At 41.9% G+C, this 15,407-nt stretch overlaps 1 protein-coding gene across 5 annotated transcripts in view; it reads left to right on the forward strand.

The window, feature by feature from the left end:
• The window catches only part of cacna1c (calcium channel, voltage-dependent, L type, alpha 1C subunit), a 191,959-nt gene extending 184,349 nt beyond the window's left edge, over window positions 1–7,610 (forward strand). For 3 of the 5 annotated variants that reach the window (XM_056425335.1, XM_056425338.1, XM_056425339.1), the window contains 7 exons: window positions 1,116–1,244; window positions 1,352–1,485; window positions 1,938–2,035; window positions 2,682–2,778; window positions 3,888–3,996; window positions 4,106–4,268; window positions 5,141–7,610. In XM_056425335.1, the coding sequence (XP_056281310.1) occupies window positions 1,116–1,244; window positions 1,352–1,485; window positions 1,938–2,035; window positions 2,682–2,778; window positions 3,888–3,996; window positions 4,106–4,268; window positions 5,141–5,593 (1,183 nt within the window). In that variant the 3' untranslated portion in view covers window positions 5,594–7,610. The remainder of the gene's footprint in view (window positions 1–1,115; window positions 1,245–1,351; window positions 1,486–1,937; window positions 2,036–2,681; window positions 2,779–3,887; window positions 3,997–4,105; window positions 4,269–5,140) is intronic. The other 2 variants (XM_056425337.1, XM_056425336.1) reach the window with 1 other exon arrangement.
• The last annotated feature ends 7,797 nt before the right edge of the window (window positions 7,611–15,407 follow it).

The following is a 15,407-nucleotide window of genomic DNA, read 5'->3' on the forward strand; positions in this document are numbered from 1 at the left end:
TCAGGTTTTAATGGAACGCTGTTCTAACCCAGAGTTTGCTGTGGAGCGACTTAAATAACTGTGGATTAAAGGGACATCTTAACATTTAGAAATGTTTTTTTTTTTTTTTCTTCACCAGGCATATCTGAGGTGAAGTTTATGAGTTGGTGCTCGAAAAAAAAAAATTTTTATTTTTATTTGTGGGTATTCACAGTAAATAATAATGGGTACTGCTAACTTTGTTATGACTTATTTTGTATTGAAACACAACCATTAACAGATGGTTTTAGGGAGCTCACATGTTCTAACACTTCAACTATCTGTCGAAGAAGAAAATGTATAACTTTAAATGTCAGGATGTCTCCTTAAAGCTTAAGTCTGAAGTATGAAACAGATATGGACAGATAAGGGGACAAGACATCTTTGGAATACAAAGAGAATACAACATAATACAAATGTAATAATATGCAGAGTTTAGATTAAGCTTGTCTCTCAAGAAAAAAAACAATTCAGAAATAGGACTTTCTTGGGGTTTTTTCTCCCAACCAAATTGTATCAAGATTATTCGAGGCACTGCCTCCACTTCCCTGAAGAGATGAGTAGAAAAGAGAGCATCTGATTCCAAGAATTATTGGCCTTCATTTTCAATGAGACCAGCGTAACATGAAACTGCTTAATTTCCCAGAGGGCTTACAATCCAATACTGGTCTCCAAGTATTAACCAACATTATGAGCCATTATCTTGTCTGTCCTAATCTTTGTTTCCTAAAGATGTCTGCACCTTAGTCGCGCTATATCAGTTTGTCATATTCCAGGTGTTTTGCCTTTAATGTTTTTTACTGTTTTGTTTTTACAAAATAGTTGTAAATCCCAACTGCTTCTCCTCCATTTCTTTCGAGCTTGTTCTTTTTCTTTTTCTTCTTCTTCCTCCTTTTTCCCTTTCCTACACGGCTCAGTGGGGTTTCAGTCAGTCCTCCTAAGCCCCTCTTTGAGTTTTAATCAGCTGCTTCTCTTTTTCTCTGTGTTCATGTTCACATCCGTCCGCCTATTTGTCTACGTGTTTTTCCATCTGTGCCGTTTTGTTCATTTTTGTCGGTTTGTTTGTTTTGGTTGTGTGCTTGTTTGTTTGTCGGCAGCTCGGGGTCAAGTGAGAGCCGCCGGCCGATCATCCGGAGAGGCGAGGGTTCGACGGAGGAGACGTATGACGAGAGCTTCGGCGACGATGGGGAGTACCACGAGGACGACCACTCGCTCTCCTCTGACATGTACGGCTGAAACAGACGCACATCATTGTCCTCTCGAAAGTGTCGTCGTTTGGGGGTGGGCGTGTCTTTCATGAACTCCTCTTTGTGTTTCTGTTTGTTCTCATTAGGCTGGTGTATCACGATGAAACGTGTAAGCAGTTGAATCCCATGGAGGAAGGAGAAGAGGGAGAAGGCAGAAGAGGAGGAGGAGAAGGAGGGTGGCAGTCTCCCAGGAGAGTCTTCCTCTGCCCCACCACTCTGGGTTAGTAGACATCTCTCCTAAAAACCAAAGTATTGGTACAACTACGTACTGAAATACAAAATACTTTTGTTACCTTCCCATTGAAAATGCGGAAGGTAATGTTTTGATCGCCGTGTATTTGTATGCGTGCGTGCGTGTTATTAGCATAAGTCAAAAGGTATGAAACAGAATTACATGAAATTTGGTGGGATGATTGATTATTATCCAGGGACCATTTGATTAGATTTTGGGATCGATCGGGTTAAAGGTCAAGGCTAAGGTCATGAAAAGGTCTAAATCTTCTTTTTACCATAGCACGGTCAATTTGTATCCAATTTGCATGCAACTAATGCCAACATGTTCATAATTCAATGCCCAATCTTGTGATATGCGAAGGTATGCACTCTACCGAGTGCCCATTCTAGTTTCTATTCTGTACTCATTTGTACATGCTGTGTGTGTGTGTGTGTCAGCGCGTAGATCGTCTTTCCATTTGGAGTGTCTCAGGAGACAGTCGAGGCCAGACGTCTCCCAAAAGACGTCTCTACCGCTACACCTTGTGCATCATCAGGTAGACGATGCCCACAGAACACACACAAACTCACACTTTGAGGTCTGAAACACGAACGTGAAGTCGTGCCACGCTGTGTGGCCGATCACATGTCGCAATTTGTACGCTCAAAAATCCAACGTGAGGCACATTCAAAAGTGTCACCATCAAAGTGGGCAAACATTCCCAACGGCTGCACCCGGAGATAAGAAGAGTTCAACTTTTGGAAGACTGAATCACTCGTCATGTGAACGGGAAAAAAAAATCATCTCCAGGTATATATATAAAATAAAATGAAATAAATATATGTGTGAAGAAATTAAATAATAAAAATGCTAGCTTGCTCTAACTTTCTATGTTATTTTTACTATTTTACTCTTTTTCTCTTAAATAAAAAAAAAAGGCAAAGAAAGAAGTTCAAAGAAAAACTGACGCAGAGAAATTAAGCAGATTATATTCGTATTGACTTTGCTTTAAATTACCGCAACGGCGTCATTGCAACGCACAGGTTTGTGTTGCTTAGTAACGCCAACCACGACAGACGCACAACCCCCTAAGCGCCACGGATAAAAAGGATTTTAGTTGCATGGTTTGTGTTTTCCACACGTTTTTATAGACTTGATGTTATCGTCCCCTGACGCCGTCGCTGTGCTCTGTCCTCCTCCAGGCTCTGGCAGTCGCGGGGTTGAGTCCTCTGCTAAGACGGAGTCACTCGCCTACTCTCTTCAGCCGGCTGTGCTCCTCGCCTCCAGCCAGTCCCACAGGTATACTGCATAGTTTTACCGCTATTTAACCCTCCTGTCACCTTCAGATTTACTAACATATTTTACCCTTGGGGTTAATTTGACGCCAGCAATTAAAATCTCCAGAAAATTATTAGAATTAATATTGTTTCCCAAGTTTAAGTGTCAGGTACGTTATGTTTGTTTGATGACTACATAAAAATCCCTTTAAATAAATAAAAAAGTTGATATTTCTTAGATGTTTTACACAGTGAAAAACATCCTGGGGTCAAATTGACCCCAAAGAACACAAATGGGTACAAGTTGTGTTCAGGACATTGAAAACATATCATCATGTGACTTTTATGTATTCCCAGTTGTCCCCAATAAATTAGGAAAAGTCATGAAAGATGAAGCAAAAAACATAATGTTAATCATTTATTTAGAGACGTTAAACATTGAATGGGATCAAATTGACCCCAAAGGTAACAGGAGGGTTAAGGGGGGAAATAATGGATCCCTGAATCCATGATAGTGACATTTGCATATTGTTGTCAAGTTGCAGCTTTGTGGTACTTGTTGAGAGGTGTGTTCTTTTAGTTTAGTGAAGTTTAGTTTATTTCGATCAGCAATAATATACAAAAATCAAAAAGAAGAAAGTGGCTAACCGAAAGGGTCAAGGCTGAAGCTATCAAGCTTATAAAGTGCCCTAACCTATGATTTCACGAAAAAACTTATTTCAGAGAACCATATACATATACCTATATATATATATATACATATATATACATAAACATATATACATATACACATGCACATACATATACATACACCACACACACACATAAATACATACACACACATACATAAATACACACACATACATAAATACACACACATACACATACACCACACACACACATAAATACACACATACATATTTACATAAAACAATAAACAAAACAAAAAGAAACTAGTCCCCATTAACCGTTACTTGTGATGCGTCATCAATGCTGTTACATCTGTACTTCTCCAGAGTCATGTCTTTACATTTTTTCTTGAATATCACCAGATTTGTACTTTCCTTGATGTCATCAGTTAGAATATTCCACTGTTCTCCTAATGGATGCTTCTCCCGTCTTGGTTCGTAGCCCATGGCGGTGACGCGTCCTACCAGCGAGTGCCCCCTCTGAGGCTAGAGGGCTTCAACTCACATGAAAAGCTTAACACCAGCTTGCCCTCTGTCAACTGTGGGCCCTGGTGAGAGCAAGTACCTTGGAGATGACTGCCACTGTGCATGTGTTCAGAGAGCAGTGATGATGGCACCTGTTGGACCGGTAATAACGATGAACTAATGTGTTGCTCCTAGGTACAGCGACAGTAATGGGAACAGCCGGGTTCCCAGTCCCAACCCCAGTGTGTCAGCGTCCAATCAAAGACCACCGCGGCCGGTGTCGCTCACAGTGCCCTCGCTACTGGGAAAAGACTCCAGCTCGCTGTGCCACGGCAGTGCAGGCAGTCTGGTGGAGGCAGTGAGTGTGTGTGTGTGTGTGTGTTTAGGTTGGAAAGGTTTATATATTTAACCCTCCTGTTACCTTTAGGGTCAATTTGACCCCATTCAATGTTTAACGTCGGTGTTCTTTGGGGTCAATTTGACCCCAGGCTGTTTTTCACTGTGTCAAACATATAAGAAATATCAACTTTTTTATATATTTAAAGGGCTATTTAGGTAGTCAACAAACAAACATAAAGTACCACACACTTAAACTTGGGAAACAATATTAATTCTAATAATTTTCTGGAGGTTTTAATTGCTGGGGTCAAATTGACCCCGAGGGTAAAATATGTTAGTAAATGTAAAGGTAACAGGAGGGTTAACTGAAGCTTTACTACATAGCTTTACGATGAGGTTTGCTGCTTTTCTTTGTATAATGTTACAGGTTCAATATGTTCTGGTGAAATATTGAATAGTTTTACCTCTTGGGCCTCAAAACTTTTATAGACCAAATGATTCATATTTGGTCTATAAGGCTGCACAACAAACTGCAGTAGATCGCTGGCGATCCTGGCAAATTCTGCACTTTACTTTGTTTTCCCCCTGTATATTTAGTATTAGTATTTAGTTTTTAGTATTTAGTTTTGTGTTTAATATTTATTTTCATTGATGCTCTGATGTGCACCGCTGCTGTGATTTTTGAAATGTCCCCACTGTGGGGAATATCATATCATATCATATTAATCTGGAATAATAATTTATCGTTGGAAGATCAGTTGTAGCGGTTAGCATTCCATCATTTTGTTTACTACATTAAAGTTCACTTTTCTCTCCCACTCCTTCCTTCCCCCTCCCCCATTTCTCTCTATCTTCCGTCCTTAATCTCCACCCATTCCTTTACTTCCCCAGGTGCTCATATCAGAAGGTTTGGGCCATTTCGCCCAGGACCCGTCGTTCATCGAGGTGACCAAAGCCGAGTTGGCCGACGCGTGCGACATGACCATCGAGGAGATGGAGCACGCCGCCGACAACATTCTCAACGGCGACGCCTCCTCCGCCTCCCGGCACAGCCCCGACGGCGACCTCCTCCCCTTCCACACAGCAGCGGCGACGCACCGGGACCAAGGGGTCGGCGAAGGCGAGGAAGAAGCCGGAGGAAGCAGAGGCTCCGTCCACGGGCCGTCCTCGCTGGAGGAGCGGCGGGAGCTGCTCGCAGAGGAGCGGGGACGAGAGGAGGAAGAGGAGGAGGAGGAGGAGGGGGAAGAGGGGCAGCACAGAAGCTCGGTTGTGATCGGAGGAGCGCGGCAGAGGAACAGCGGGCTGCTGGAGGACGAGGATATGGAGTGTGTGACGAGTTTGTAGGAGTTCGTATTGACAGGTTTGATTGGCCGACTGGCCTCTCTGACATCATCAGAGACTGACAGTTGTCAGTGGGTAACAGCGCCACGGCTGGCTCTGTCTGTCCCCGCCCCTCACACACACACACACACACACACTCTGTCTGCCTCTTCGCCAGACGTCTTCGCTCTGGACAATGGCGGCCAGTGACGCAACATTAAACACCAGGTTTTCACTTTGTTGGTTTAAAAGAGTTTGATGTGTGTGAATGTTTGTCGTCAAGTATACCACACTATACTCTATACTATCTGAGTATATGCGTGTGTGTGTGTGTGTGCTATGATTTCCTCTATTTGTACGTGTGCGTGGGTGCGTGTGTTCTGCACACAGATCCGAGTGTGTCTCTAAAGTGCCTCACAGTTTTATCATGTCCTCAGAAGTGCGAAAAGAAAAGTACGGGCGAGAAGAAAAGGGGGAACATAAGGATGAAAGAAGGGTAGAAGGGAAACAACGGCAGCAGGAAGTCCTTTTCGTGGGTTTCCTGCAGATGGGTTAGTGTGTTTCTCGTTTTCATTTCCTTTGCCTACTTGTTATTGTTGATGGTCTGGCCGCCATGAACCCAGGGAGGGGACAGCAGACCAGCTTGTGGGAGGGGGGGGGGGGGGGGGGTCAGTTAAGGGTTTAGATCTGACTGCACACACGTGTGGTGAAACGGTCAACTCCTCCTTCTTTGGTTCTCTGATGATGAAGCGCTGTATTGAGTAAGCAGGGGCGAGGGAAACCCTGTTTGATATCTCATTTCTCTTCCTCTTCCAAAGCAAAGGGACCTCGGAGCACAGCCCTGCCGGCCTGGGGATGGGATTAAGGTGACACACCACCCCCAGCCAGGGGGGGGAGGATTTGAGGGACGGACCAACAGCCAACAGGGCTTCTGTAGGGGGGGGGGGGCAGAGAGAGATTCACTCTCTGGCCTCCACGAAGCCAGCCAGCTCTGGTCAGTGAGATGCCAGCGAGAGACACCTGTCACCTCGATCTGGCTTCACCTCCTCTGCCGCTTTTCCTTGTTTGGTCACGCCCACTTCCTGCCAAACAGGAAATGGGAGGAGCATTTGGTGGCTAAGCAGAGACAGCGAGCCCCCTTTTCTGCCTCACACCTCGACGATCCTCACTCCTCCCTCTCCTTCCTCCCTCTTCTTTGGTGATTCGACCATCCCTCTTCCTCCGTTGCTGGATTTTTTTTGTGCTTTTTCAGCCCTCGGGAGGCGAGTGTGTCGAACAGGGCGACAGAAACGGAGGGTGGAGAAGAGTATGGGAGTGACCGATTGAAAAGAAAACAGACTGGGCATGGACACGACAGGGGATGTGTCCGTCAGTCAACCTCGCTTCCTCCTCCAAGACCCTCCTCTTCCTCCGAGCGTGGAATCCTATTGGATTTGCTGCCACACACTCTCTCTACAGACCACGCCCACTATGTATTTAACGGTTCAATATTGTGCAAAACTGGCTCGCCATGACGATTTTGTTTTGTACTCATGATGTTATTGGTTTAATTTATCCTTGATTTGTTTGCAAAATCGGGGTGCTGGTCTCATAAAATGTATTTTTGCTCAATTTATTTTAGGAAAATTTAAGAGGTTTTAAGTATCGAAGCAGGGCGTAGTGTTTGCGTGCGAGTGTATAACTATATTTTTGCGTGCGGGTGTGTGTCTGCGTTTTAGTACAGGATGCATGTACGAATGTTTGAGATAGCGTGTGTATCTAAAAGGGGGGTCATTCTCTCTATCAGTACGCACCTTTTACAGATTGTATATTTATTTATTTATTTTTCCCAGAAGAGAAAAAAATGCGTGAGGATGTGAGTTTGTGTGCCTGAGTCCGAGTGGTTACTTATGTATTCTAAAAAGCAGAATTTAAGCCTAGACAGTAAATTAAGGTAGCATTACAAGTATGGTATTGTGTGAGTTGGGGGGGGGGGGTATGTGTGTGTGTGTGTGTGTGTGTGTGTGTGTGTGTGTGTGTGTGTGTGTGTGTGTGTGTGTGTGTGTGTGTGTGTGTGTGTGTGTGTGAGTGATAATGGGCCTCCTTAACACAGGGTTACCATGGACAGGCATGCTTCCAAAGCTTTGTGATTTCTTTAGCACGGTTTGTACTTTTTAGCCAAGCTGCAGAGTCTGAAGCCACTCTGTCTTTGAAAATGTTGTCAGTGCATAACTTTTCTTGATTTCTCTCTTTAGAGGTTATTAGGCGTAAGGATTCCAGCGAGGTCAGCGTGACGGCCAAGTTTACAGGAGCGGTGAGTTCCGGCATTGCAGCTTGGCCAAAAGGGAACGAGCCTTTTGGCAATTGCTGTTTTTCTTCTTTATGGTCGAGGGCCTCTCTGAACGGTAGAAGCACCAACATCGCACTGCCACATGAATGAACTGGGGGGCGACGCCCTGATCGCTTGGCTGTGACACACCATAATCACATGATTTCATCATTTAATCGTAGTTTAAACTCCAAATGAACTATTAGGGCTGGTGTACAGATGCTGCAAGACTTCTGAATCACATCCTTTTGTCTGATGTCTGCTCACATCACACAACATTATGATTTATTGTCATTGTTAGAAATACAACAGCTCCCTGTCTGTAATATAATGTGTTGGTAATACTAATTACTGAGAGAATATACTACAGACAGGTAATTTACTGTCAATTGATAAGATGTGATAATTGTTTGATTACATGAAAAATGATTGGATTAGATCAGAAAACTGTCCTGGAGATTGTTGTCCTTTCATTTACTTCTAGTGGCGTTAAGGTAGCATGCTGACCACTTTTCACTGATCTTTTTCTACTCTAGTTTGTTGCTGGATTATAGTTTATATTCATTTGAGAAGGTATGACCACAGGGCGCCATAGCCAGTTATGGACCTCAGCCGACAGTACATTACACAGAGCATGGGTATCACCTTGGTATTAGATCTGTAAAACATTCCTAATGTCAGAATCACATACTTGGTGCCAATTGTCACATTTGTTAAACAACTTTATAGTATTTGAAGCTGAAATGATTCAGTTCAGCTCTCTAAAATGGGATGGAGACACAAGTATTGAAAGTCTGTATCTGACCAGACCAGACCAGCGCTCCCATGCAGATACATGTCAGTATTGATCTAGTCAAAAATATTTAGAAAGAAGTACATCTTATGTTATGGTTCAGGAGCATTGACAACTCAAACTGTCTTATTAGCTCTAAAGAAATTCCAAATATGTTGCGATAGATTTTACTTCAAAAAATCTCACTTTAAAAGTCATTGAATTCCCGCCCCGGAGATTCTGTCACATCTCAACTCATCGCCATTCGTTTTCACTTATTAATTTCCCATCAAGGTCCGACTGCCGACGCTCATTCCGACGCTACGTAGAGCAGGTTTGGGGCAGGGACGGGGATGCATGAACACACTGCCATACACTGCCAGTAACAGACTTCTGACATTATGCAAACTAAATGTGAATGTTGAACATGTTTTCCAGTGGCAGTGCTATTTTATGGTTATGATCATACTGCAAACCCTGAAGTCTGTGTTGACAAAGGAATACCCTCTCTGACAAACAGTCTGTTTGTTTTTTCTTCTCATTTCTTTCTTTGGCCCTCATCAAACATCTTCAACATTTCTTTCTTTCAGTTATTCTGAAAACACCTCATTGAAATAGTACTTATATCAAACTAACTTGGTACCATGAGCTCAGAGACTACTTAGCTGCGAGTGGCTCACACCAGTTTCCGTATAAGTTGAAAGAAAGTTAGTAAAGCAGATTTAGGTTTGGTCGCCTTGGATCAGCCTTGCTAAAGTTTATTGAACCCTGAATTTAAAAGACAAAATAAGTTCTCCTCCTGGTTAATTATGCCGATTTCCTCGATACACCTAATGTCTCTTAGGTCTAAATCCTCAATGATAAATACAACCAGCTGGCACCTATATTTTAAAGTAGTAGATTTTGTATCTAAGCTGCAACAAAGGAGCCAGAGTGTGTCTGCTTTCTACCAACCATGCTGTCAGCCAGTATAGACACAGCTGTGAATGTCACTCAGTCGACGCAGTTTTGAAAAGAATCCATGTAATGATTGACCATTTGTACTTTAATGAATCAATCATGTATCCAACACAGAACCCTTCTCTGACCGACCAAGTTAAAAAATGAAAACAGGATGGGATAGAAAGGTTCCCATTCGTAAAGGTCCAGCATCACCTTCAGCTTCGACGACATTCAGAAACTGCATTTAGTTCAACTCGTTTCCGTTTGCGTTGCCAATCAATGTCCACTTACATATGATAGAGAGACGGGCTACTTTAGAGCAGCCCCGCTGATCAGAAGTGCCAAACCAGGCTGTGGTTTGAAAGAGAGATTTACAAGCATGTGGTGCCCCCGTGTGGCGTGGAGCAGCATTGCAGTTTTTATGTTCGCTAAAGGTTAGAATGAACTCTTGAGTTGTTGTGTTGCAGTACACGGTATGAGTGGGTGTAATCCTGCATCCCACAAGATATGCAAAAACAATGCAATAACTATGACTGTAGATTCCCTGAAGTTAATATATTTGTGAAAGTTTTAAAAAAAAGAATATCATGATGTTTTTTTCTCAGTTTGTTACATTTTTAATTGTGGCCAGATAAACCTAACATACTTGAAATCAGGTGCATTGCAGTGCAGTATAGTAAATATGTATTTATTAATCTTTCTTGTGCCAGGCTGTTGGATCTGCAGTCTGAAATATGTATTGAGAGATCGACATAAAGTTAGTGTTTTTGCTTGCGGTTTAACATCCAGCCAGTGTAGCCCCAGGATAAAAAGCTGATTGTTTATCTTTGAGGATTCAGAAGCAAAATAAAACACTAAATTCCAATCTGTGACCCAATATGAGTTTGATGGCATCCCTTTTTATATGTTTATTTCCTCTTAGTTTTTTTCATGGATTGAGCTGCGTTGGTATTGCATGAGGTTTACATGTTGGCATTAAGCGTCCTGGGTTTTGCAGTCGTTTTGATCAGATTGAGTATCATATCATACATTATGACAGTAGCTATTTCTATTTTGTGTAAATATGATTAAAGTCGGTATCCGTGGAGGCTATTTGGAAGGTGATTTTGCATATCTTGTGTCTCATGGGCTCCCGGTACATTTTCTGATTCTTATCCCAGAGGAGGACAGAACTCGTGTCATAAGTTGAGAGAAAAACAACCTCCAGTATTTCACTCCTCAGTTTAGACAGGTGTCACGACTGTTGCCATTGTCTGTCTTCAAATTCCATCTTTTCCTCGTCTGACATTTAGAAGATGGACTAGTGGGAACATATGAAATGGACCAAATTACCTATAATTAGTAGTTTTTACAAAACATATCGGTGGATTGAAGTCAAGGCAGACAAACACAGAGGTTGAGGCTACATAGCAAATACACACTTTGACTGCTTACTTGCTATTTTCAAGCACAAAGTGAAAAATATACATGGAAACGTCAACTTAAAACCCACAAGTTAAACTGCAGCCAGTGTTGAAGTCAAGGCCAACTGAACAGAGACTAGTCATGAGAGTGGCAAGACTGAGACCAAGACCAGAACAGTAGAAAGATGAGTTCTCTTTGTCTAAGGCCGAGAAAAGACCCAGGAAAAATGCAGTCGATTCCGAGACAAGACAAAGACCTTCAAAAAGAGGTCTCACGACAGAGACTGACGTCGAGAGCCACAACCCTGACTGAAGCTTTGCCCCAATTCCATCGCACACACTAATTCTGTCCCAAGATATCATGACTTTTAGTCCAATGAACCTGTCTAGCTCCAAATATAGTGGATACTACATTTCCCACAATTCAACAAACAATAATTCTCCTTTAGACCCCGCCTGCCTCGGTCTTTTAAACTAAATGGCCTCGGAAGCAAATAACAGATGGTGGTAGGGCAGTTCTAGAAAGGTATCAGAATACAATATTTTCAACAAGTGTAATTTTAAAGTCCGACAGCGTAGCTGATTCTTTTTGCAAAAACATACCGTAAAGATTATGTTGTTATATTGTATGCTAGTAGTGAGTTTTATGGAAATAGATCACAGCCTGAGTGTAAATGTGGTCCACCCAGCCAGAAAATAATCCTTTTTAACAGCTGACGTTTTGCCCGAAAAGCAGTCGTGTTAACCTTAATGACGGCCTGTTTTAATGTGTGTGTGTGTGTGTGTGTGTGTGTGTGTGTGTGTGTGTGTGTGTGTGTGTGTGTGTGTGTGTTAATGTACCCGTGGTCTCTGCCTCACTGTTAGTAGCCAGTTTAGAGGGGCTGCTAATCAGCTTGATAAGCTGCAGCTGTGTTGCCATAAAGGGTGCAGTTCAAATGCAAGTCAGAAAGATGGAGAGAAAAGAAAGACCTGATGGAAGACAATCTGTTGATGACAATGGGAAGCGGCGGCTGTTGGTTCTGGAGTCCAAATGGTGGACAGAGAGTATCTCTTGGGGATTGTTGAAGGGTTTATTTCATCATGTTTGAATTTCTGGCTGGTCTAAATCCATACATGGGGAATTATATATCCAAGTAATGGTATATGTGCATGGGTTTCACTCTCTAGGGATATAAAGTATTGGTCCTATGTGAATGATCTCTTTTGTCTCACCACTAGCCAATGATTGTATATTTTTATATACCATATAAATATATGAATATGTAATATTTAATCACCAGAATGTTAGAGGAAGGAAAAAGGCAGGATATTTATTTAGGAATGTAGTTAGTGAAATATGAAAATATGTTATATAATCCTACTGACTACGGGTCAGTCCCACTTGATTGACTGTATGTTTGACCAAAAGGAACCAGCAGGGAATAATAGTTATATTTACTGAAGATGGAACATTGTATGTTTCAGCTGACGGCATATACACAATTGGCTTTTAGGTCTTTTGGATGATTCCCAGATTATGAGGCTCTTTAGTCCATCCCAAAAAGGCAAGATTTAAATATTCACGAGCTGCGTAACACAAATAACCAAATGACATCCCTAACCGCAGTGAAGACGCCTGGAAATGCATCCATTACCGGTGACTCCAGAAGTGAGAGTTCAGCTTTTAAAGACAGTTTCACGAGCCAAATTAAGCAATTTGGGAGGGATCTGAAATCTAGCGCACATTTGCTTTTGTTTAATTTTTCGTGAAGTGAGCTGAAAGACATTAAACTACCAGCAACCTGTCGCCGCAGTTCAAAGTCTGGACATTTTTCTACCGTAGCACAAAGAGACCAGTTTCACCTCCACTCGTCCTGCATCAGCCATACACACGTAAACACTGTACATGTTCTTCAAACGCATTAGCAAAGCTAATTAAGACGTCAAACCAAAAAAAAAAGCTATCAAGGATTAGATACCTCTATGCTTTGAGCCATGTAGCTTCTATTTGTTTTCTTCCAAGAAAGGAATATAGGACTTGAACTATACTATATATGTGCAGATAAATCCTCATTAAAAGCAGGAAAGGGAGGAATGAAATGATGTTGTGGGTTTATGCAGCAATGAAGAACAGATATGTCTGGAAGAGAACAGTTTATCCAGTTTTTGTAATGGCAGATTTGATCTAAAAATGTTGAACTATTTAGTTTTTGCGTGAAAGAGCTGCTGTACATGACGGGATGCAATTCAAGCTGCTCAGTAGTAAGAAAAGATGTCGTCCAACGTGCTTTCACAAAAATAGTAGAATAAAACATACAAGAGCTGTGTGTTTATCCTAAATGACACAGGCGTGTGCTACATATCAATGTATCAGACGCTCCTCTTATGTGGATCTACTGTCGTCGCGACAGACGCACGTTATATTTTCTTGTAAACGGAAGTGTCCGTTGATCACCGTTCGATGCTGACGGAAATATTTTAAGAGGACTATTTTGAATATAGATTTGATTTTCCTTTTTTTCTCAGTAGAAATCCACATAGCCTGTTGTTGTAGACATCTTATTCATTCTAATTAAAATACGAATTCCCTTTTCTGGAGAAACGAGAGGATCCTCTTGTGCGGATGATGTTTTGACATCAGTGCTGGCGGACGCTTTGGGGGAATGAGGGAGCAAAAGCAAGAATAATATATAATAAAAAAAGTTTATATATATAGTGTCTGTCTTTTTTTATATTATATATAAATATATATATAGATATAGATGCATATATATTTATATATAATATGTTATATTAAATAATATTTTAATAATGGTTTTGAACGAGAGCTGAACTCGAAATCTATCTCTCTCTCTGAGGGAAAAGGGGGGGCGTCCTGTTAAACTCTGTTAAACTCTTGTCGGCGTGTTGTTTATCTTTGTCTGTGGGTTTGTTTGTGGGTTGTTTTAAACAACATTTGGGCAGCAACAAGCAGAGAGATACAACACCGACATTGAATGTTGATGGATGAATTGTGAATGACGTCGAACGACAACGAACTAAGACATCGGGCTGAACGATTATCTTTCAAAGGATTATCGATTGTCATATTTTGATCATTATGGATTTGGAATCCAAACCGGCCCTCTAGATGTTGTGTTGCACCTACTGGAGGAACACGAACAGACGCAGCATGGTCACCAACCAATCAGTCGCGGGGAAATTAGATGTGTTCACTCAAGTGTGGCGATGAGCTAAAGCATAATTGATTTACTTTCTTTTTCCTTGTCTGCTGAGCCCTAAGATGAACCTAATAGATATTTGCTTGCCGAATAGATTTAGAAATAGCATAAAGGAGCGTAAAGGTAGTAGCAGCACCCGTATGAGAACATTAAGCAAGACTGTTAGTAGTGGAAGGACCTTGAACGCCTTGTGTTTTATCACCCATTCCTTCTCTTATTGTGATTCTAATCAATAATCAACCATAAAAGAGATTCCCACTTGCACATTTTGTGTTTCACTTTAATGCAGAAGAGCGCTGCACCCACAGCCTGCCGATTGAGGAGAGGAGTGTTCTGTGCCCAGCCGGCATTTCTAACACTGACTTTCTTCCGGATGCGACTCCAGCTGACAACTCTCTGCTTTAGGATGTTGACTTTCTGGTGGTGAAACAGCTCAGAGGAACCACACATGCCCGTGCCTCCCCGCATCTGCTAATTCCCTCTCGTTTTGAAGATGAGAGCGACTTAACATTGCATCGCGAATGATGATGCGGATCTCATCCCTTGAATGTAGAACGCAGTGATGCTCACATATCTTTTTAAATGAGGGTCAGACGACTGGTTTATGTTGGGGTATTTCTTTTCAAGCAGCCCTTACTCGAGGGTCACGTTGATAGCTATCTCAGTTTTGGCCACAACGGACACACAGAAGAAAATCTAATTTGTACCCTTTGTCAGCACATTTAGCTAATAAAGTCACACTTAACCACGAGTAAGAATCAAACAGGTGCTGTGTGCCTGTGTGTGCAAATGCAGCTTTAATGAATGAGTTGGCCTATCTGAGAGAGAGCAGTCATGACCATTAACAGTGTTTTCTTCCATGAGTTATTTGTTGCTGGTGTGGAAACGCCTCTTTAACAGCATGCAGGCGTGGTTTGTTTTTTATTTTTTACCAAGGCAGTATGATCTGGGTTTTTAGCCATCCTGATGATTCCACAGATCCATATTCCGTCGTTTTTAATGAAGTTTTTTCCGTTCCTTATTTACTGGGTAAATGCCATGGCTCTGTGGCTGTTCTCCACAGGTCAGTAGTGTCTTATGCTCTTGTTCGTAGTCTTATTCACTACTCATGCAAAGTGTTAAAGGGCCTTTGACAGGATTGAGCTGTGTGTTTGTTTTGTTTGTTTTCTGTCAGAAGTCTTTTATTGTTTTGTATGGAGAGGCGTTCACACAG

This window comes from Pseudoliparis swirei, chromosome 10 (assembly GCF_029220125.1).
Source record: "Pseudoliparis swirei isolate HS2019 ecotype Mariana Trench chromosome 10, NWPU_hadal_v1, whole genome shotgun sequence".
Classification (NCBI taxonomy): Eukaryota; Metazoa; Chordata; class Actinopteri; order Perciformes; family Liparidae; genus Pseudoliparis; species Pseudoliparis swirei.